The sequence below is a fragment of the Daucus carota genome, chromosome 4 (genome assembly GCF_001625215.2).
Source record: "Daucus carota subsp. sativus chromosome 4, DH1 v3.0, whole genome shotgun sequence".
NCBI classification, from domain to species: domain Eukaryota; kingdom Viridiplantae; phylum Streptophyta; class Magnoliopsida; order Apiales; family Apiaceae; genus Daucus; species Daucus carota.
In genome coordinates this window covers 32,436,996-32,456,705 of record NC_030384.2, presented here as the reverse complement: position 1 = coordinate 32,456,705, position 19,710 = coordinate 32,436,996, and the positions used below count along the sequence as shown (strand labels likewise).

The window sequence follows — 19,710 nt, the reverse complement described above, 5'->3', positions numbered from 1 at the left end:
GTACTATTTTATTACTCTTCCCCGTTCGATATTGTAATTTAATATTTTCTTTAAATTTTATTGAGTAAAAATAAATTTAAAAAAAGTTAAAATATTGTCGCAATTTCTTTATCGTTAAAATAATATATAGATCAAATATTTATTAGACATTAGACATCTTTTTAAGAGATCTGGAAAAAAAATAATTATACTGCTCCGGTGTTTTAATTATTATCAAATATTTGATTTTTGCTTAATTAAGAGCATCTTCAACCATAAAAAACTTTTAGGTAAAAGGTGAGTTGACATACTAAAAATAAAAAAAATTAGCCAACAGCTCGAAAAACTCATACTCCAACTCCAACCAAACCCAGTTGTTATCTATATAAATTTAGCCAACCTCCTATGAATCGCTAAATTTATCGAACCTCAGGTCTGTAAGAAATCTGTAAGAGGATTGCCCATCGTTTATTATCTTATCGAACTGATATATTCTATTTCAACAATTTAAAATATTAATAACATACTTATATTTAAATTATAGCCAACCAATATAACCAATAGAATCAAAATATCTTACAAGTTCACCAAATTTTACATAAAGTCTTACATGTCTCATTTAGCCAACGATTATAGTCAACATAGTTGTAGATGTTTGTGATATTTTAACTCGATTAATTTCTGATCACGAAATGGGTTTAAAGATTCTCGAGTTCTCGTGCTATCTGATACAATAAATAAAAGTGAAAAATTGTTCAGGTTTCACTTTAACTCCGCTCTCACAGTCTCTCCCTTCACATTGAAGCAAAGCAAAAAGGCCTTCCACTTCACACTCTCTCAGCGATCTCACTTCAAAAAAAGAAACTATGGTATCCATTTCTCACTTGTTTATACATCCATCTTCTTAATACACACACATTATATACTAAATAAACATGAGTGAGCTAGCAAGCAACAAGTCATGGCGAGATGAGCTGGCCAGCCTCGTGGAAGACGCAGGCATCAGATACTCCGGCGCCGTCGCCGACGGAATCTCCGTTTCCACGCCGTCGTTTAGCACTCAATCCGAACCGGTCGAACCGGAGAGCTTCGTGGATCAGGTCAAGGGGTTTGGTAAAGCGTGGGGAGAGATTATTATTGAGTTTGGGAAAGGATGTAAAGATGTAGCTGCTCAACAAACCATTTTGACTAGTGATTCTTATGTTGTCAAGAAGATTAGCGGTCCGTGTGCCGAGGTTTTAGGTAGATTGAGTTTTTTGAATGAGTTCTTGCCTGAAGATCGCCATCCGGTTCATGTCTGGACTATTTTGTTCTCCGCTTTTATTCTCTCACTCGCAGGTACTACTGTTCTACCCATTATCAATAAAGTCGCGCTCTATGGAGAACATTTTTAGTGTGAAATATTGTTATGCACTTATTTTGCACTCACTATATATATTTTTTTAAATTATTGTTTCGGTTGTTCTCGTGCTAAAAATTGTTCTCGTTTGAAATAATCTGTGCATATACATGAGAGATATATTAAGGTTTGCTCTATATTATTGAATGTTATGACCTTGTTGGCTTTTGAATTTGAAAGTAAAAAATGATTGTTCAGGCTGAGGTTTTCACGATGTTATTTTGTTGCTTGCCCTGACCAAGCCGAATAGTTTGATGATGTGAATGTATTTTCCCTAATGATTTCCAAAGTCGATCTCAAGTATGTAGTTGGATATGATCTGATTAAACTATCATCTTTCCATTTTCTTTAAGAATCAACTGGCATTACAGTAAATAAGCTATTCATTTTTAAATTCTTTGAGTAGAGCCCTCGTAATGAGTCTAATGACTAATGAGTATGCTAAGCTTTCAGTTCCCTATGAAGATTTTTTATTATAGTTATAATGTTTTATTAGTTTTGTACCAATTTTAACAAGTTTTGGAGATGCCTAGGGGTAACGGTTGTTAAGTGACCATTTCTCCTAAAACCTCAAGGTGTTAGGAGAAGGGCTGACCACGATAATGTTATATTCTAGCAATATAGAACTCATAGATATATATAGTTGTGCAAACTTGTGTAATAATTCTATGCTGATTTTAAATGATTGCAGTGTTGGGTGTAAATACTAGAGATGTCAGTTCAGTCCCACTGGTGAAGAAAGTGTACATACATCCTCCCACTGCTACTCGGATTGTGCTACCAGATGGTAGACATTTAGCGTATCATGAGCAAGGAGTTACTGCTGATAGAGCTAGACTTTCTTTGATTGCTCCACACAGTTTCCTTTCTTCTCGGCTGGCAGGTATTTTACCTTGCATGAATGTTATTTGTCTCTGTTGTATTTCTTTTATGTTTTATTCCCATACGAAATTTATCTCACATATATAAATAATACTGAAATATGTAACTATTAAATATTTCCTTTTGAAGGTATTCCAGGAGTTAAAGTGGATCTGCTAGAGGAATTTGGTGTTCGCCTAATTACTTACGATCTTCCTGGTTTCGGCGAGAGTGATCCTCATCCCAGCAGGAGCCTGAACTCATCTGCTCTGGACATCTTATATTTAGCAAATTCTGTGGCAATAAGCAACAAATTCTGGGTGTTAGGCTATTCAGGTGGAGCCATGCATGCTTGGGCTGCACTCAAGTACATTCCTGATAAAATTGCAGGTAACTGAACCTGCCTTCTCTGAAACATATTAGAGTATTGTTCATCATTCAAGCCGCGAAGTCCATGTCCTGTCACTTACACTACCTAGACTTAGATTTAAAAAATTGGGGAGGTAAAAAGTCACTTGGTTAATGGTTTAGTAAAGGCTGAACAAGCATACCTTGTAAATTCATAACACTCCATCTTATTTTTCTATTTGCCATGATTGTTTTTCCATTCAGCTATAAATAGCCACTCTATCATCTTGTTATTTCATTATGCTTTATCATCTCAGAATATGTTATTGTGTAGCATTTTAGAGGTGTGAAGAAGAGGAAAAAGTATGCAGATGAAGCTTTTCGTGGCCACCAAATTTTTTATGCTACTTTATTGTCAATATGGCCCTATAGCATTACAGGCTACAGAGAATTGTATTGTAAGAAGAAAATTGTGTGTTATCATGGTCTGTCTTTCCAAAGAATGATGTGGTCTATCATTTTAGTGGAATGTCTATGTTGCGGTATCATGTATAAAGAGTTTAAGAAAGAATGAGTTGTTATATGTTATTTTCTATTACTTTCTCTATGTTGCAACTGTGAGTTTGACTGATGAAGTGTTTTAATAATTTACAAGTTTAGTGCATTTATATTTTGTAATTCTTTGTAACTGTGTAAATATAATTTGACTTCCCAATAGTTTTTGAGATATGTTTATGTTTAAAAACAGCACCAGAATGGGGAAGCGAACTTTCTGCAATTGATAGGATAAAGTTTGTATGGTGGGACAAAGTTCCATACTTGAATTGAACAATTTCTAATGCATCTGCTTACAGGTGCAGCAATGTTTGGTCCAATGGTTAATCCATATCAATCGGGCATGACAAAGGAAGAGATATCTGGAATTTGGGAGAAGTGGACGCGGAAAAGGAAGCTGATGTACTATTTAGCTCGAAGCTTTCCTAATATGTTGGGTTACTTCTACCGCAGGACTTTCCTATCTGGAAAGCATGGTCAACTTGAAAAGTGGTTATCTTTATCACTGGGAAATAGGGTGAGTTCATTTTCATCTATCTTTCTCAAATAATGTCGGTAAAGTGTCAGGTGCTCGCTCATTTGAACATCAGGCATATATTTAATAGCGCTGATATGGATAAGAGCCTCATATATCAGACGAGTAACATTATGCTTATCATACTATGATAGTTTATTTATTTGCTCGAGCACTCAGACCTATAGTAAAAGACTTGTTCTGGCAATGTGTGCACATTTCACTATCAGAATATGTGAATTGGTTAGGAGATATGATTATTGAACTATTTTCTTCACACTATACAAACCAGGGAAGCCAAAATATTTTCTTCTCATATATTTCCGGTCAGTTAAGTCCTTTTTGAGGAGCTAAACCTAACTATATAACATTATTAGCAACGCAACTATAATCCAATAGTTTTTGTTTTTTGTTTTGCTAATTAATAGTCCTGTAATTTTATTTTGTACTGGATCCTACAATTCGATGTCTGCCTGTAGGGTGTCATATGCCTTGACATAGAAAGATATATAAATTTAAACCAGTAATGTGTTTTATAATATGGTCTTATCTGGTAGATCCCTCCATGTCTCGTTAACAAAGGTATTTGTTATCATACCTACAGTACTGCCACATATTCAGATTCTGAGAGGTGCAATCTCTGGGCCAGATGGCCCAGATACCATCTAACAAATTTTAAGATTTTTGGTTGCTTCTGTTCAGGTTTATAAAGAGTGTCCATGCATTACCATCTCTTCTTGTGCATGACTTTTTGTTTACAACTCTGTATTGTATATTTCTTCAAAAGCTGCTTTTAATATCAGATGCTGCAAGTGTAATACAAACTCGGTTGAAATTCAGGATAAAGCTCTGACTCAAGGACCTCTTTTTGAAGCATTTTGGCATCGGGATGTTGAGGAGTCCGTCCGCCAAGGGAGCACAAAACCTTTTATAGAGGAAGCTTCTCTACTGGTATCAGATTGGGGTTTTCGTCTTTCAGATCTCCATGTGCAACAACAGTGTCCCAAAAAAGGCATCTTCTCTTGGTTGAAGTTCATGTATGCTCAAGAGGAATGCAGGTTAACTGGATATCTTGGGCCAATACACATATGGCAGGTAGATCTAATTATCTCTATACTCATACTTGAATCACCCTGAGAACTACTTCAATGAATCAATGGTTTCAATGTTTCATGCTTCGTAGTACTTAGATAAAGATGTATTATTCTGAAAGAATCCTTGCTGAATAGTTGAGTTAGTTAATTCAAAATGTTAATTTCATCTTGTTTACCACCAATGTTGGACAGGGAATGGATGATAGGTTGGCTCCACCCTCCATGGCTGCCTATGTGTCTCGAGTTCTACCAAATGCAATGGTGCATAAACTTCCAGAGGATGGACACTTTTCATATTTCTTTTATTGTGACGAGTGCCACAGGAAAATATTTACCACTCTTTTTGGAACCCCACGGGGGCCTGTCAATGACACAACACAGATTGAACCGGAAGAGTCGGAGTAATCTATATGATATTTGACAAAAAGAACTGGAGAAGACAGAGTAACATAACACTTGACAACTGGCAAACATTTTTGGTTCTCTTATATGAATGAGTTCGATGGTTTAGCCGTTAATTTTAACATCTTGGTTTTTTAGTTAGAAAAAGATGGAGCATAAACCACATGTCTGTTTATCCAAATTACTATGGTGCATATTAGAAAAGCACTGCCATATCTTCCTTGATATCAAATTTGTTTTCAGCCATTTGATGACCTATATATATCTGTAGATCGATAATGTCCTTTGTGCCGATTGTAATAGTAGGGGGAAAAAATTTATTGAGGGCCAAAAGAAGCAAATACAGTATTAACTTGAGAGTGTTTCTTATGCCAGTTAAGTTGGAAATAGCATTAACCAGAGTCATTTTGATACAACACAACAGCCGAAATTAGAGCCCTGGTTGTCTTATTAACTCTTACTGTTAGAGGCCTCTTAACAGTATTCAGGAATCAAGGATGCTATATATGAGTATATGACTGTGCCTGCTAACTCAAATTTCGTTATCACATTTGTTAACATAATATCTGATAAAAAAAAACTGAGAATCAGTGCACAGAGCTTTAAAGCCTGAAGTGATTCAAATGTTGAGCCATTGCTTCGCAACCTGGGAATCCTAAATTTATTACTGGAGTTGGAGGGGATTCGAATGGAACCTTACTGGGGAAATTATACTATATCCCTTTATTCCAAATATATTACTGGAGTTCAAGGGGATTCAAATGGAACCTTAATGGCGAAAATTATACTATTTACCTTCATTTTAGAATAAGTTGCCCGATCTCTTATTCATAACCCCAAATTCAAAGAATATTATCACTTTACTAATTCATGAAAAGTCTATACTTTTTTCTCGGTTTTCTACCATGTTCTACTTCTCCGATCCAACACAGTGTATTATTCAATTCAAACCAAAGCTAGTGAACAAAGTCATCTTTTGCAATAGTGAAAGTTATGAGTACCTTCTATCATTACTGAAGGTAATAAACAGTTGTGTTCATCAAATTAATAAAATAAAAAGCTTCCAAAGGTTTTGCATTAAATCCTCAATTATCTAATGGTACAATATCTTCTGTGGCAGCTATCCGTATAACCTGCAACGAAAGCCAACTTCATAGTTTACTAAAGCAGAATCTCTCACTCCGAAAATTTGCTTTCCCTGTAAAATTTCACAGCTCTAGAAATATGCCTCTTTCTGAATAGTTTACTAGTGCTACTTCCCCACCATTAAAATGCAGATCCACTGCCCTTGGTTTTTCTAAGCATCATATCTTTTGCTTCATTGATTTTAGAAGCAAGATAATGGCTGCCACCTGCATCTGGGTGATTTGCAACCATCACCCTTCTATGAGCTTCCTTGACCTTTTCTATTGGCGTACTTTCTCTGTCAGCTCAAACATGGTATATAAAGAAAAAAGTGAGAAAACATGACAAAAAAAGTGGTTGGATAATGATTCTTTGTCATAGAAGCATAGGCAAAATTTTATTCATCTTGTATCCAAGAATATGTTTACTTCTTAGGCGGTTCATAGACCATAAGATATAATCATTCTGCCATACAGAAGATTAGGTTTCAATACATTTTTTTTTTGCTGTTAAAAGTTGGGTCATTCCTAATTGTTAATATTACAATTGCCAACAATCTTAAGAAAATTTATCTATCAACTTAAAATTATTCCAAAACTGTCCAATAACTAGCCACTTAAGAATTTAAAGATGAGCGAAAAGAGGGATGCATTTTATGTTCAATATCCAATAATCTAGCCCTACACAGTAATAGAAGTAGTGAACAAGTAATCCTTTTCTATGAATACTTTACCTCCTTCGATTGATTCGTACAGTGAACCACACACTATTTCAGTAAAATTGCTTTCTAGTTTGCCATTCATAAATCAAAGAAATTCAGCCAAATTATACTAAAGGTACCTGACTCCGAGAATAAGAGCTGCTTCTCTTCTTGTCATAGTAGGTTGGAAACCTCCTTCATAAAATTTGCGCATTCTAGCTGTGGCTGGTCTTGCTTTGAAAGCACTCCATGCTTGGATGCTGTACTTTCCAGCATACGCCGTGGCAGCAACTGCAAGACCTACTATCAAGGGTGTAGCCTGAAGCATGTTTTAGATATAAAGCTTGGTTAATAGTACGCAATGGAAAGTTAAAAGAACCTAATGCATATCAAGAGAACGAAGATGTTAATGTTCTGAAAAAAGAATACATATCATGTTGTATAATCAGAAGACTAAAAATGTGATGCCAGACAAATTTAACTAATTATGAAGACCCAGAGAATAAATACCCAAAAAATAAATAAATTATGCTAGTTGTAGTAATAATACTTAAGAGTCAAGACTGCCACAAATAAAACTATAGTACAAATCATTTTCACGCCTTATATATAACGCACTCCTATAACAAAATTTAAACTTATCCCTGCTCTCCATCTCCGTTCCCCATCAACATGTAAAAAAGAGAAGGTGTATATCATTTTCCAATTATAATCAATTAACCTAACTCTGCTAAATATGACGATATAAGGGCCCTCAATCTCTAACTTCTACATCATTATGTCCTCAAGCAGCACAGGAATTGACGCAGACTGCTAAACAAAATATGATTAGACAGCCGATTTTTATTATGTTATTCTGTTATAATATATTACTAAAGGGAGGATTCACTTTCCGATCCCAACTTTTTTCCCACTTATCTTTAATAAAAAGCGAATATACGAGGCTGGTGCAAGAATCACAAGTGGAAGTAGATACCTTAAAAAGTTGACTACTTTCCTTTCAACCATAAGTTGTGCTTGCATAGATTGTGATATTTTAGGCAGTCGATTTTTTTTTTAAATCTTGTAGTAATAATTACAAAGTACTTTAGCTCCAAAGGGATCGAGGGAACTCGTTAACAGATGCAAGACACTATTAAACAAAAAAATTATCGGATAAAACCATAAAAAGATAGGCTTGGTAATTCTGTAAAAAATCATGGATTGCAGCCCTCAGTAAAAACAAAATCTGAAATTCAATAATGAAAGAAAGTCTGAAACTAATAATAGATTACAGTTTCTCTTTCTCTTATACCTGGTTTTTTCCAAATATGGAGAGAAAGTTTTGTTATCTTATCATCTAAATCTATCAAATCTCCTCTTTCATATTTTACCCCTCTCTGATTGTCCTTTAAAAAAACTTTGAAGCACAATAGGGGGGAAATTTCAAAATCTTCTTCCCATATCTCTTTGTCTTTTCTCCCATCACTAACTCGGGAGTATAATGTGTAAAAGAGAACCGTAAAACTAATCCTAATTTTATGAATATCAGGAAATTACTTGTTCAGTTGATGCTATTACTTGTCATGATTAGATAAAGGAAACAACTCCTTTCATAATCTAAATATCTGAAAAAGATTATAATAATATAAATCATCTTATTCCTAAATAATGACATAAAATAAGTAAAGTCAATCTTTCCTTATCCACGTCATAAAGTAGGATATGAATGAAAAATTTAGAGGTCATTTTCAGACGTTGAAACATTTTAGGACAAACGTCAATAAGTTAATTATGTTATTGTCTATGTTGCATGGGGACGCCAGAGTGGGAGAGTACAGCCGTCTGGGAACGTCTCGGGGACGGGGAAGTGCCGTACGGGTTCTGGTAGTGGAAGTGGAAGTGCTACAGCTACCGCGGCCCGCGGGTGACCGGAAGCCCGAAAATCAACCTCCTCTATGGGATTATGTGACAAAGCTGGAGAAAAAGGGGGAACCGGAGGACTGGAGTTACCGGTGCCATTTTTCTGGTGAAATCCGATTTGGAAGCTATTCAAGAGTGAAGGCACGTCTACTTCAAATTAAAAATCAGGGAGTTGATGTTTGTAAAAAGGTCATTAGAGAAGATAAGCTTGAAATGGCAAGGCTTGATGAAGAGTGGGAGAAAAGAATAAGAATTCGGGACCAAGAGATGTTCCATTGCCTCTATGTTTCATATATATAAAAAACTAAATTAATATATTAAATGTCGTACATGTACCCTATAATTTTAAAATTGTCGTTTCATGTCCACGTTCCCGTACCCGACTCCGTGCAACATAGGTTATTGTTGACCATTGTTGCTATGGGATTTAAAAAGTGGCATAATAAGTTAGATGTGGAAATTGATTTAAAAACTGAAGAACAACTGTTATGATCACGAACATAAGAGGGATGTTTCAAACTATAATCGATGGCTAAAAAGGCTTTCAAACCTGAACATAGGAAAAAGGTTTTGCGACTGGGGGTGGATCTAGTAAGAGGCGCAGGGGGACACGTGTCCACCCTAATAATTTTTTTGACATGGTTTGACCATTCTAAATTTTAAAAAATTATAGAAGTGCCCCCAGAAAATATGAAAATAAACAGATGTTTTTCATAAATTTCCTTGGTGCCCCCCTAAGAAAATAATCCAAGATCCGTCCCTGCCGATTGCTAAATATAAACGCTTCCAAAAGGCAATTAACTGAAATCATCAACGTATCAAAAGTGGTGTGTGTCCATCCATCTGTGCCCATGTCTCTATTTTAAATTAGGCATTAATTAAAACCCCAGCTCTGAACACCCAACATAAGTACCGCAACAGTAAAAATAAAGCAAAATGACAGCTCTACTTGCCTCAAACATAAAAATGCGAGCTTTAACCAGATTCTCACATAGCTATAACACAAGGTTCATTCTTTGTCCCTTAATCAAGTGAAGTAATCATTTTATAACATTCTCTAATTAGACACATACACAAGAAGTAATTAGTTAAAACTCCAATCTTTTCGATCTGCGGCTGGAAATAACATGACCCAAGAACATCTCATAAAACCCAAAATCAAAATCAACAAAAAGATTGACAAAAGAAGACATAAAAAACGCAATACAAACTGTGAAACAAACCCTTTCAGAGGCAGCAAGAAAGGAGAAGCATAAATTATATAAAAATTGGAGAAATGCAAACAGATGTATAATTAATAAGGCATATAGAAGTGGGCTAACCATGTATCGTATCGTGTGCTTCAGAAGAGCTTGAGAATTATATGTATGTATATGTATATATGTATCTGCAGATTCTGTATACACGCCGCGCTTTACTTCTCTCTGGCGAGTCTGGAGAACAAAATACTACTCCAGGATTCCAGGCCCTTCTTGTAGTTCCAGCACAAAATATATTTGCAACTTTTTTTTTTTTGAAAGATATATTTGCAACTTTAATAATACAAATTAAATTTTTAACCTCGATTATTCGTCACGTAATAACTAATAAAATAATAGTATTGTTAAAATAATAAATTTTTAATATAATATAGATTATGTATTTTTATATGACCCTTTATAATTTTTTATTTTAATTCTAATACTATAATTTTAAAATGAATTAAGTGTGTTTCAAGTCGTAACCCTAGCCTTTTTTCCTTCTTCTCCCGGCCACCTCCCTCTTTTCTCATTTCGATTTCGGTGGAAAACCCCAAATCCTTCCGTTTAATTGCTTGTTTTTTGATTGTTCTTACGTGTTTCATTGATTTTTTTAATAAATCTCTCTATGTGGGCAAAGTTTTCTTAGATCTCTACCGAAACTTTTGATTTCTGTTTCCATTTGCTTTCGGAGGACTTTTAGGATTTGTGAGTGGATCGATTATCTCTTAGTGTAAGTTTGTGGTGAAGATCTAATCATTTTAGTTTGCAGTTGAATTTTATCTGTTATAACTTATAATTATACTTCGATTTCTCTCCCCGGTGAGAATGTTAGAGTTGATTTGGATTATCGATAAATTGCATTTGTGGTTGATAGCTTAAACGGATTTTTTGGAAAAGATGAACATAGAGCAAGGATCTATAAATAATATCATAAAGTAAGGATCTATAAATAATATTATTGTCAATTTCAAACATCGCTTATTACATTGTCAATTTCAAAATGTGGCTTACACCTTAAAAACCCTCACGCATAAGCAATATCATAATTACATGAACACATAGTTTGTACTTTGTACAAATATTGCAAATAACAATTGGAGCTTATTGAGTACAGATATGAAACATGTAAAATTTACTACATTCATAAAAGCAATCAAACAAATGTAAATGAGGTTCTTTCTGAGATGATTCAAATCCCTCAACCACTGAGAGACTGTTGGAAAGACTCATCCAAGAAGCCAAATTCTGCACCCCGAAACTCATTTTAACCAACAAAAAAATTAGGGAAAAAAAAAAGGAGTGAAGTTTGAGCATATGAAGTAACTGTTGTGTTTCTGTTTAATTTACTATCTCCCCCCTTTCATAAACCCTGTTCCTCCTGCTTCACATTGGTAAATAAATTTAATTGACTGGGATATCATTCACGTTGTTATCTGCAATAGAGGTGCTATCCAACCTTGGTGGACCTGAATGCCGCCTTGGCCTGGCTGGTGAAGCTGGGAAAGAAAGCCGCTTCTTCGCATAACCTGCTGGTACTTTTTCTGGAGTTCCATCCTCCATGCCCAATGGACTTTGCATACGTGATTTCGCCTTCGCAGAGCGTGTAGCTGCCATATAACCTGGAACTGATGGAGAGCTTGCTAAACTCTCATCATCTCTCACAGATGATCCAGCAATGCTGTGCCTCCTATTCTGTTCTGACTGCACACTCATCATGCTCTTTGAATCATAATCTATGCTCATTACACTTGCTCCTGGGCTTGGAGGCTTAAATTTTCTGGCCGGTTTTGGTGATGTTACCTTGGATGATGGAATTGAGGGGGACTGGAGATTAGAAGGACTACTTAGCTTGCGTTGAACTGGTGCAATAGGTTTATCAGAATTTAGTTGGTGCCGAGCAAAGGACTTGGCAATTTCATTTCCAGCGAAGTTCAGACTCGCACCCTTAACTGAGGAATGACCATTAGTAACTTCTTTCTCTGTTTTAGACTCTGGACGGGCTGCCATCCAGCGTTCCAGCCAACTCCATCCCCATTGAGGATTAGTAGGGTCAATAAAAAGTAGGTTTGTAGTTCTTGCAGACTTCTTCCATGTTTGCTGTTCATTGAAAATTCAAAAATAAGATCTTAGATGCAGAATTTCTCTGAAGATGAACACAAGTTTTCTTAACAAAAACATTAGATTCCGTGAATTGCTATGATAAAATAAAAGGTTTAAACACAATGTATTCAAGGGAATAAAAAAATAGAATCTACAGGATTCATATGTAATATATGAATAGATGGTGGTTGAATTAGTGTTGCATGTAATTTGACTAGCAGAACACATCTGTAAACTTAGGCAGTGCAATATGTTTTGACAACGAGTGTAGGGCATGCAGTTCAGACTGAATGCATTCAGAAAGCCTCATAGTCATCTCCCATTATAAAGTAGTCGTAAATAAGTAACAACAACATAGATTTAGAACAGCAGGCTACTGCTGCAATTTATTTACACACAGACATCAGTCTAGTTGCTTATGAACCTTAACTTTCCCCTTTCTATGGTAAAACTTATATGTTTTTTACATGATACTGTTTTAAAGGGTAGAAAGATGCATAACGTACTTGATGAGAGAATGAATAAGCCATTGCTCTTTCTCTTCTCATGGTTGCTTCGTACTTGCTCAGTAGCTTTGCTTCAATTTGTTCCTTTGACTGTGCACTGTCATTCCAGTCCTCCCCCATCTGCACAATGTTTAAATTCATCAATTGTGCCAGGAATTAACAGGTAAAACAGGAGAAAAGCATCTAGAGGAACCAAGGAAGTGGGATATACTGGGTACGTTTGGTTGATTGATTGGTAATCACAGTTAAAAAAGAGCTACGTTCCACAATAGTACAAATTGTGTATCGGGAGTAATAACAAACAAAGACAGTACATTTTGGCCTAAGGCCTCACGATCCCTGCAAAAGGTTCAACACTAATGATCCACTAAACAGAGATTACAGAAGTTATGAGTAACAAGATGACCAAAGCAAGTCATGGTGATGTGGGACAAGTGTGTGCCGTATCACATGGCTTCCACAAGTTATTACACTAATGTAAAATGGGTGCCACAAAAGACTGATAGAACCCAATAAATTTGCAAGTCTAGAATAATTTTTTTTTTGCGATTTCCAGAGTGCGAAGAGCTGATCTTATGTCATTCACACATGGCATATTCTTAGAAAAAATTGGAAAGATAATGCTTACCTGCAAGCTCTCAAGTTCTTTTGCACGCTCCTGCAGAAGCTGCCTCTGAAGAGCTTGATTCTCCTCTGTCATCCTGATCCTCCTATTGTTGATCTGGGACTGCACACGAGATATACCTTGCATGCTTCGTAAAGTATTTGTGGTCTGACGTTTGACTGTGGCCCCTTCAACTAGTGACTTTAACCTGACAAGGCCTCTTAAGGCCCTCAATGCCCTTCTTGCCTGAAAGCAACAGAAACCAAGAACTTTATTCATTTAAATTCATTGTTTCATCATAGAACAATAGAGTAAATATATAACGCATATTTCTAAGTTCCCGAAAAGAGAATTACAACACTCTACACTACTTCCCCGTCTAAGCATTTGTCGGCATGAAAAAGTTATTATTTCAGCAAAATTTACCGTCTTTCCTTAATAAGGTGGAAGGGCAAGGTCATGCCATGTGTTTGTAACATATTATACCTTATATAGTTATATATAAGCTATTTTTATACAGCTAGCAGCCTTAAACAATTAAACCTATAAAATCCCAAAGCAATAAGAATGAGGGGCTGGTATGTTAATTTCCCTTTCTTTATCACGAGAATATATACAATATTTACATTCTACTTTTGTAAATTACCGGACCACAAAATTGAACATAGTAACATATATATTTCCAAATAGGTATCATTAAATTATGATATGGCTTTTGAAAACAGTAAATATTTTTTTAATGGATCTTCCACGTAAAATAAGAAATTAAGACGTCGCTTCGTCACAATAAGTGGTATTATTCGAGTATTTCAAAAACGAATAATTATCTGATCACTCCCTAAAAACATTGTAGAAGAAGTGCATGCAGAAAGACATATACCAGGTATCCCCGGAATGTCGTCTGAATCCTGATGGCAGCCACTTCTTCCCTTGACATTCCCGTGAAGCGAGTTACTGGAGTGGGTCGAACAACTTCTGTAACGACCTCGGGAGCTTCAACAGCAGGCACATAGGATGAAGTATTGGCATCTTCAACAGAATAAGCATATTTAGACTGCTCATCCACTATTTCGGTTGTTTGAACCACCGGTGGTGGAGGAAGATGCTGAGAGGTGCTGATGGTTTCTAAAGTGGAAAAATCAGGACTTGAAGATTTTTCCTTCTCAACCGAATTTTTTGATTTGTTTGCTCTCTGAAATCAGAAATAGACATGGTGAAAATCAGAAAACAAACACACAACAGTTCCGAAAAGAAAATTACAGGTAGACAGAAACCTTGTTTTTCTTGTCCTTGGAATCTGGACTAAAAGCTTTCTTGACAGACGAAAACCAATTTCCTTTCCTTCCCATCGCTGAAATGCCGTAGAATTCTGTTTCGTGACAATAGACAAACAAAGTCAATACGCACTCAAACTATGTCCACATCAACAATTATTGCCAATGAATGCACAAAAATGCATAATTCGTCAAAAACATAAATGATAGTTAAATACTAAACATGTGAGAATATGATCCAATCTCGGTCAATAAAGCCGACATTATGAAATAACATTACAGCTGATCCGGTAATCAGCTACATAAGCACAACACAATTAGAAACACACAAAATTGCTGCAATCTAACAGAGCGATACAAATTACAATTACACATAAAAATGCACAGGCAATTCGGGAAACTTAAAAAAACAAAACTTTTAAGGTCCACATTTTCTTAACCACCATACAAAGTTAAAATCACAACATATTCAAAGATTAAGAGCAGATCTCAAAAGGGCAGCAATTGTGTACTACTAGAAACAAAACAAGGCAATTCCCAGATGACAAAACATAATAAACAGTGAAAGCGTGATATAAACAGTGAAAAAGACATGATCTTTAAGCACAATGTAGTAAAAGGAGTGAAGAAAATACCTGAGAATTGAAGTAGCTAGATCTGTACAAGTAATTGCTGTTGCACCTGCCTGCAGCAGCCTGATGTATGTATAGGTGTGCGTATTAATGGTGAAAAGAAGCAACAAGATGATATGGGAGTGTGTGTAATGTGTACGTATAGGAGTATATAGTAACCAGATCTTGAGGGAAGAAAGAACCAAGAAGATGAAGTGTTCAACGAGAGAAAGAGAGAGAGAGAGATGGGGAGAGAGAGAGAGCTGCAACTAGTAGTAGTAGTAGTAACAGCTGGAGCTTCATTGTGGGCTCCATTCTCTTCCTTAATTATCTCCCTCTACACAGTGACCAACTTCACCCTAGATTATCACCATACCCTGGTAAATATTCTGGATAATCATTTCATTTTTAATGGCGAATTATTTAAGTACTCTCATCAATATGGATTACGTATTTTCTTCACTCCATTTTTTTTTGTTTTCTCGGTACTGTTTCAGGAAAAACACTGGACTTTGTGACTTCTGAAAATTAATATTGTGATTGAAAAATGTTTTTCTTTTTACTACATTATCTTAACATAATTCTTTTAAAAAATGATCATTTTTTACTTAATCAAGTGTTTAATGTGACATATTTCAGGATATCTAAAAAATTATCCACAGTAAATTGATCATGTAGAAAAAGATGCGCCAAGCTGCCGATAAATAATTGTAGTTAATAATGGGATTAAGTGTGAATTAAGATACATGGTCCATTAAGTATAGAAAATGAAGATGCTACAGGAGCGTGTCGGTGTTAAAGTGACACATGGCCACGTTCATCTGTAGCTGTATAAACACTTCATGTTGCTTATTAAATCAATACGTTATTATTCATTCTTCTTTTTCGCTTTAAAATTAAGGTACTCCTACAAGTTACAACTATTACAAACGAAACAAATAAAAAAAAAATTAAAGTATAAAACAAGTTTTAGTTAAATAATTGAGAGTCGAGACATGTTGAGGGTGAGATTTACATGGAAGCATGTATCCAATTAATTATTCGGTCAGCAGACGAAGGTCTGCTCTGGTTGTGACCGTTAGACAGCCTTGCAGAATACAGCTGCACTTAATATCTCATGTGCTGCCACCCTTTACGATTTCCTTCTATTATTTTCTTCTCTATTTTTTAAGATTTTACTTCTAAATCTTAAATCGACATGTTCGATTAATTTTGATTACCAATTTTTACATCAATTAAATATATCTATCATGCATGTTCATTTACCTAGTACATTTGTAACTCGAGCTTCTGAATATTATGTTCGTTTACCTCGTACATTTGTAACTCGTGCTGAATATTATATCTATGATTAGGTTTTCCCTTATCTTTACCTCGTACATTTGTAACTTGTGCTGAATATTATATCTATGATTAGGTTTTATCTCGCATAAACAAGACTATGTAAGATACGTGGGATGATAGATGATATAATTTTCACCATCTGTGCCCACTTATCCTGTTTATTCTCTGCGAACTCTTTATGATTAAACAAAAAGGACTGAATTTAACTACGCATTTGAATGAGTATTTGTTTTTATCGACTAGCTACTGATGCGTGAGGTGGGGTGGGGTGTTTTGTTGGTATAAGAAGATTCCAGAGCAGAATCATGGAGCAACCTTGTGCTGGAATTCCCTTCACTTCTGTTTCTTCTTCCAGTACCTCTTTCTCCACAAATTTCATTGTCTTCTGCTGCTCAAAACACCCAACAAATAAAACAATTTCAATTATTTCTGCTAGTCAGCATTGTGATATTTCATTATCAGAGTCTGCGGGATGGCCTACAGACAAATGTCTATAATTTAGGATAAGGATAATAAATGTCGACGATGAACCTGTGAAGTGTCTTGGATGGAGGAAGGACGGCCCCACCTCTCGGGATCCCAGAGGATGGAGCTGTTGAATGCAAAGCTTGAAATGTGAAGAGGGGATTTAGTAGTGTCTGCAGTATGGTTCTTCTGTTTTTTCAAATGCCATCCTATAACTTGTGATGAATCGCATACAGGTCCTTCTATTATTACCCTCTCCCTGTTGGCTGATAGAATTGCCATTGGCCATGTCCCGAACACTCTGCAAAACATCCACAAATTAATGTTCCACCAACTATAAGTATTTGACATATGACATAATGATATAGCGATATGTTAACAGATGCTCCCTAGTTGCCAAAGTTTGTCTTTTTTCGTTTCCAGTGTTTCAATTTATCTCATTTTGCCGACATTATTGCAGACTGAGTGTCTCTTGAAATTTGAAAAGTGTTCGATGATTTACTCGTAGGCTGGTAATAATCTCATTTTGCTGTATACTTGTCGATATAATGCATTAATATAAATGTTACTGAAAAAAATTACTATAATGTTTGGTTTTAGTCTAATATTGATTATTACTACCTGTGAAATATTAGTGTAAAACAAACTATAATTGGCCTAAAGGAGAGAATTCTTACTCAGTAGCTCTGATCTCATTGAAGAAGCTGAGATCATAGACATTGTCAAGTCCAGCAAAATGAACAATGCCACTCAGCCTATGGTGCTCAATGTGATTAAGCGCCACGTTTCTCTGGTGATCCATTTCCATTTCCAGGTCTGTAATATTCTCCTTAAACACTACATGCCTATACATAACACCACTCTTCCTCAATATTTCAGATACTTGAGAAGAATCAGACTGCTGTTCAACGACCATCCATAGCAATGGCGGAGGCACCAGCTTTAATGTGTTTGCTAGCCTCATCAAAAGTACTTCTCGAAGATGGTTCCTCTCACTTGTTGGAGTAACAATTATGACCAGCCTTCTTGAACTCAATTTATCAGTGCCTGGTTCTTCTGCTTGCTCTTGCTCCGAGGGTCCAGTCTGTAAGGATTCATTAGACCGCATTAAGACTGCCCGATGAGTTCCATCCAACAAACTTCTGTTAAGAGTATGGTATGATGAAATTTCCAATGGCTGCATTGAGAGTTCTGACTGAGTCGAGGCCACAACGTTACCAAAAAACGTCCAGGACTTGTCACTGGTTGGGATAAACCCAGTGAAGAATCCCATAATGAAGCATAACAAGAAATGGAAAGCAGCTCTCTTCCACAATTGAAGTTTCTTTTTTGACCTCTCCATGGAAAATTGGGACTAAAAGTAAAATATTAAATTAAATGCCTAGACATATTAGACAAGGTCAAATTTGAAAACTTGCAGAAGATAACAAATAGAAGGGTCCAGCATATCCCTTGATTAATGATATAGGTGAGTATGATCTGAGTTCCAAGTTATTGATAGGAGAAATCGTTTGACAAATGACAATGTCATCACTTTAAGTTAAAGAAAGCTAGTACTAGTAATAATAAAGAGATATTTGGTGCTCTCTGCACCAAATAGTTGTTGAGATGCATGTTCATCACCTAATGTTTATTGAAGAATTTAAAACTAATGACAAAAAGTTATATATTAAGAATTTGGTAAGACATCATGTAGAGTTTAGACAATTACTTCAAGATTAACTGATTAAGATTGGACAGGTCTCCTAGAACTTCCCAGATTAAGTTTAGACATTTTGATTCTGCTCTCCACCTCAATCAAATTAAGCATAATTATTATATATAATCTCTGTTCTAAAAGTCGGTGATTAATCACGATTAATCACCGATTAATTCCTGTTCCGTAGCTCGCCGAACTGATTAAATCTCCGATTAATCACCGATCAATCCGATTAATCCCCGTTCAATTTAATTAATTCCCGATTAAATTCGATTCTCGTTTTTTACAACACTGTATATAATTAGTTGCCATTTACAAGGCCAGAGGTGTGTGATTCACGTGAATGTGAAATCAACTAATTCATGGTGGTAGTTGCTAAACTTTGACCTGATGATGCAGCAACATGATTAAGAGAGTTCTGAACATTTGCACGGGACCTCTTTTGGGCCAAATATAGACAATGCTCCGAGGAGTCTTGGCAATACCAGTCCAGTAGAGACACCAAAGCCTCTTGAGTTATTAATCCAAGTCAAGGGTCCAGAAAACTTTCATTGTCCTGTGCTGCAGCTGCACGGTGTCTAATTTAAATAAGTTATTTATCATTTATAACTTCTAGTTATATATTTATGTTGATTAATACTATGATAATAAATTAATTTTTGAATGATCACATTTATTATAAATTAAATTTTAAATATCAAAATAAATTAATAAAAAAGTAGAATTTCCGATTTTTGAAAATTATAACTTGTAAATTATATTTAATTTATAAATTTAATGTAAGTTTGTAACACAGAGTCCTTGTTACCCGATTGTGGATTAGTGGTGGCCGAACCGAGCGGTCCGGGCTTATTGCTCACGAGTATTGGTTTCAAGATTTTATAGAGTATAAACCATGCATGTCATTTAATTTAGATTTTGTATATTAATTTTGTTGGTGCACGTGTCTGTATCTTTGCATCTGGAGTTTTATTAATTAAATACATA

At 35.5% G+C, this 19,710-nt stretch overlaps 4 protein-coding genes across 5 annotated transcripts; 1 reads left to right on the top strand and 3 right to left on the bottom strand.

Annotated features, from left to right (window-relative positions):
* The first annotated feature begins 715 nt into the window (after positions 1-715).
* LOC108216494 (uncharacterized) lies at positions 716-5,398 on the top strand. Its single transcript, XM_017389263.2, has 6 exons — positions 716-1,317; positions 2,070-2,261; positions 2,390-2,629; positions 3,442-3,659; positions 4,497-4,751; positions 4,943-5,398. Exons 1-6 carry the CDS (start codon positions 915-917, stop codon positions 5,153-5,155), a joined length of 1,521 nt encoding a protein of 506 aa, XP_017244752.1. The 5' UTR covers positions 716-914; the 3' UTR covers positions 5,156-5,398.
* Positions 5,399-6,112: 714 nt separating this feature from the next.
* Positions 6,113-10,362, bottom strand: LOC108216695 (mitochondrial import inner membrane translocase subunit TIM14-1). Its single transcript, XM_017389526.2, has 3 exons — positions 10,202-10,362; positions 7,118-7,296; positions 6,113-6,575 (listed from the first exon to the last, which is right to left on the bottom strand). Exons 1-3 carry the CDS (start codon positions 10,202-10,204, stop codon positions 6,419-6,421), a joined length of 339 nt encoding a protein of 112 aa, XP_017245015.1. The 5' UTR covers positions 10,205-10,362; the 3' UTR covers positions 6,113-6,418.
* A 689-nt stretch (positions 10,363-11,051) lies between these two features.
* LOC108219357 (protein IQ-DOMAIN 2) lies at positions 11,052-15,597 on the bottom strand. The gene is made up of 6 exons (XM_017392770.2): positions 15,240-15,597; positions 14,605-14,699; positions 14,211-14,522; positions 13,355-13,576; positions 12,727-12,846; positions 11,052-12,217 (listed from the first exon to the last, which is right to left on the bottom strand). Exons 2-6 carry the CDS (start codon positions 14,677-14,679, stop codon positions 11,522-11,524), a joined length of 1,425 nt encoding a protein of 474 aa, XP_017248259.1. The 5' UTR covers positions 14,680-14,699; positions 15,240-15,597; the 3' UTR covers positions 11,052-11,521.
* A 1,083-nt stretch (positions 15,598-16,680) lies between these two features.
* Positions 16,681-18,561, bottom strand: LOC108217863 (beta-1,4-xylosyltransferase IRX9). Of its 2 annotated transcripts, none has more exons than XM_017390758.2 (3): positions 17,702-18,561; positions 17,091-17,325; positions 16,681-16,944 (listed from the first exon to the last, which is right to left on the bottom strand). In XM_017390758.2, the coding sequence occupies exons 1-3, from the start codon at positions 18,364-18,366 to the stop codon at positions 16,792-16,794; spliced, it is 1,053 nt and encodes a 350-aa protein (XP_017246247.1). In that variant the 5' UTR covers positions 18,367-18,561; the 3' UTR covers positions 16,681-16,791. The 2 variants fall into 2 exon arrangements, with proteins under 2 accessions (XP_017246247.1, XP_017246246.1); XM_017390757.2 differs by having other exon boundaries at positions 16,681-16,947; positions 17,702-18,499.
* Between the last annotated feature and the right edge of the window lie 1,149 nt (positions 18,562-19,710).

Excerpts from the sequence above, each read along its gene's own strand:
- LOC108217863 (XM_017390757.2), bottom strand. The coding sequence starts at position 18,366 with ATGGAGAGGTCAAAAAAGAAACTTCAATTGTGGAAGAGAGCTGCTTTC. Across the intron at positions 17,326-17,701 it reads AATGAGATCAGAGCTACTGA|AGTGTTCGGGACATGGCCAA; the intron begins GTAAGAATTCTC and ends GATGTTTTGCAG. Across the intron at positions 16,948-17,090 it reads CCATCCAAGACACTTCACAG|CAGAAGACAATGAAATTTGT; the intron begins GTTCATCGTCGA and ends TGTTTTGAGCAG.
- LOC108219357 (XM_017392770.2), bottom strand. The coding sequence starts at position 14,679 with ATGGGAAGGAAAGGAAATTGGTTTTCGTCTGTCAAGAAAGCTTTTAGT. Across the intron at positions 14,523-14,604 it reads CCAAGGACAAGAAAAACAAG|AGAGCAAACAAATCAAAAAA; the intron begins GTTTCTGTCTAC and ends TTCTGATTTCAG. Across the intron at positions 13,577-14,210 it reads CGACATTCCGGGGATACCTG|GCAAGAAGGGCATTGAGGGC; the intron begins GTATATGTCTTT and ends TGTTGCTTTCAG.
- LOC108216494 (XM_017389263.2), top strand. The coding sequence starts at position 915 with ATGAGTGAGCTAGCAAGCAACAAGTCATGGCGAGATGAGCTGGCCAGC. Across the intron at positions 2,262-2,389 it reads CCTTTCTTCTCGGCTGGCAG|GTATTCCAGGAGTTAAAGTG; the intron begins GTATTTTACCTT and ends TTCCTTTTGAAG. Across the intron at positions 4,752-4,942 it reads GGCCAATACACATATGGCAG|GGAATGGATGATAGGTTGGC; the intron begins GTAGATCTAATT and ends AATGTTGGACAG.
- LOC108216695 (XM_017389526.2), bottom strand. Across the intron at positions 6,576-7,117 it reads GCTCTTATTCTCGGAGTCAG|AGAAAGTACGCCAATAGAAA; the intron begins GTACCTTTAGTA and ends TTGAGCTGACAG.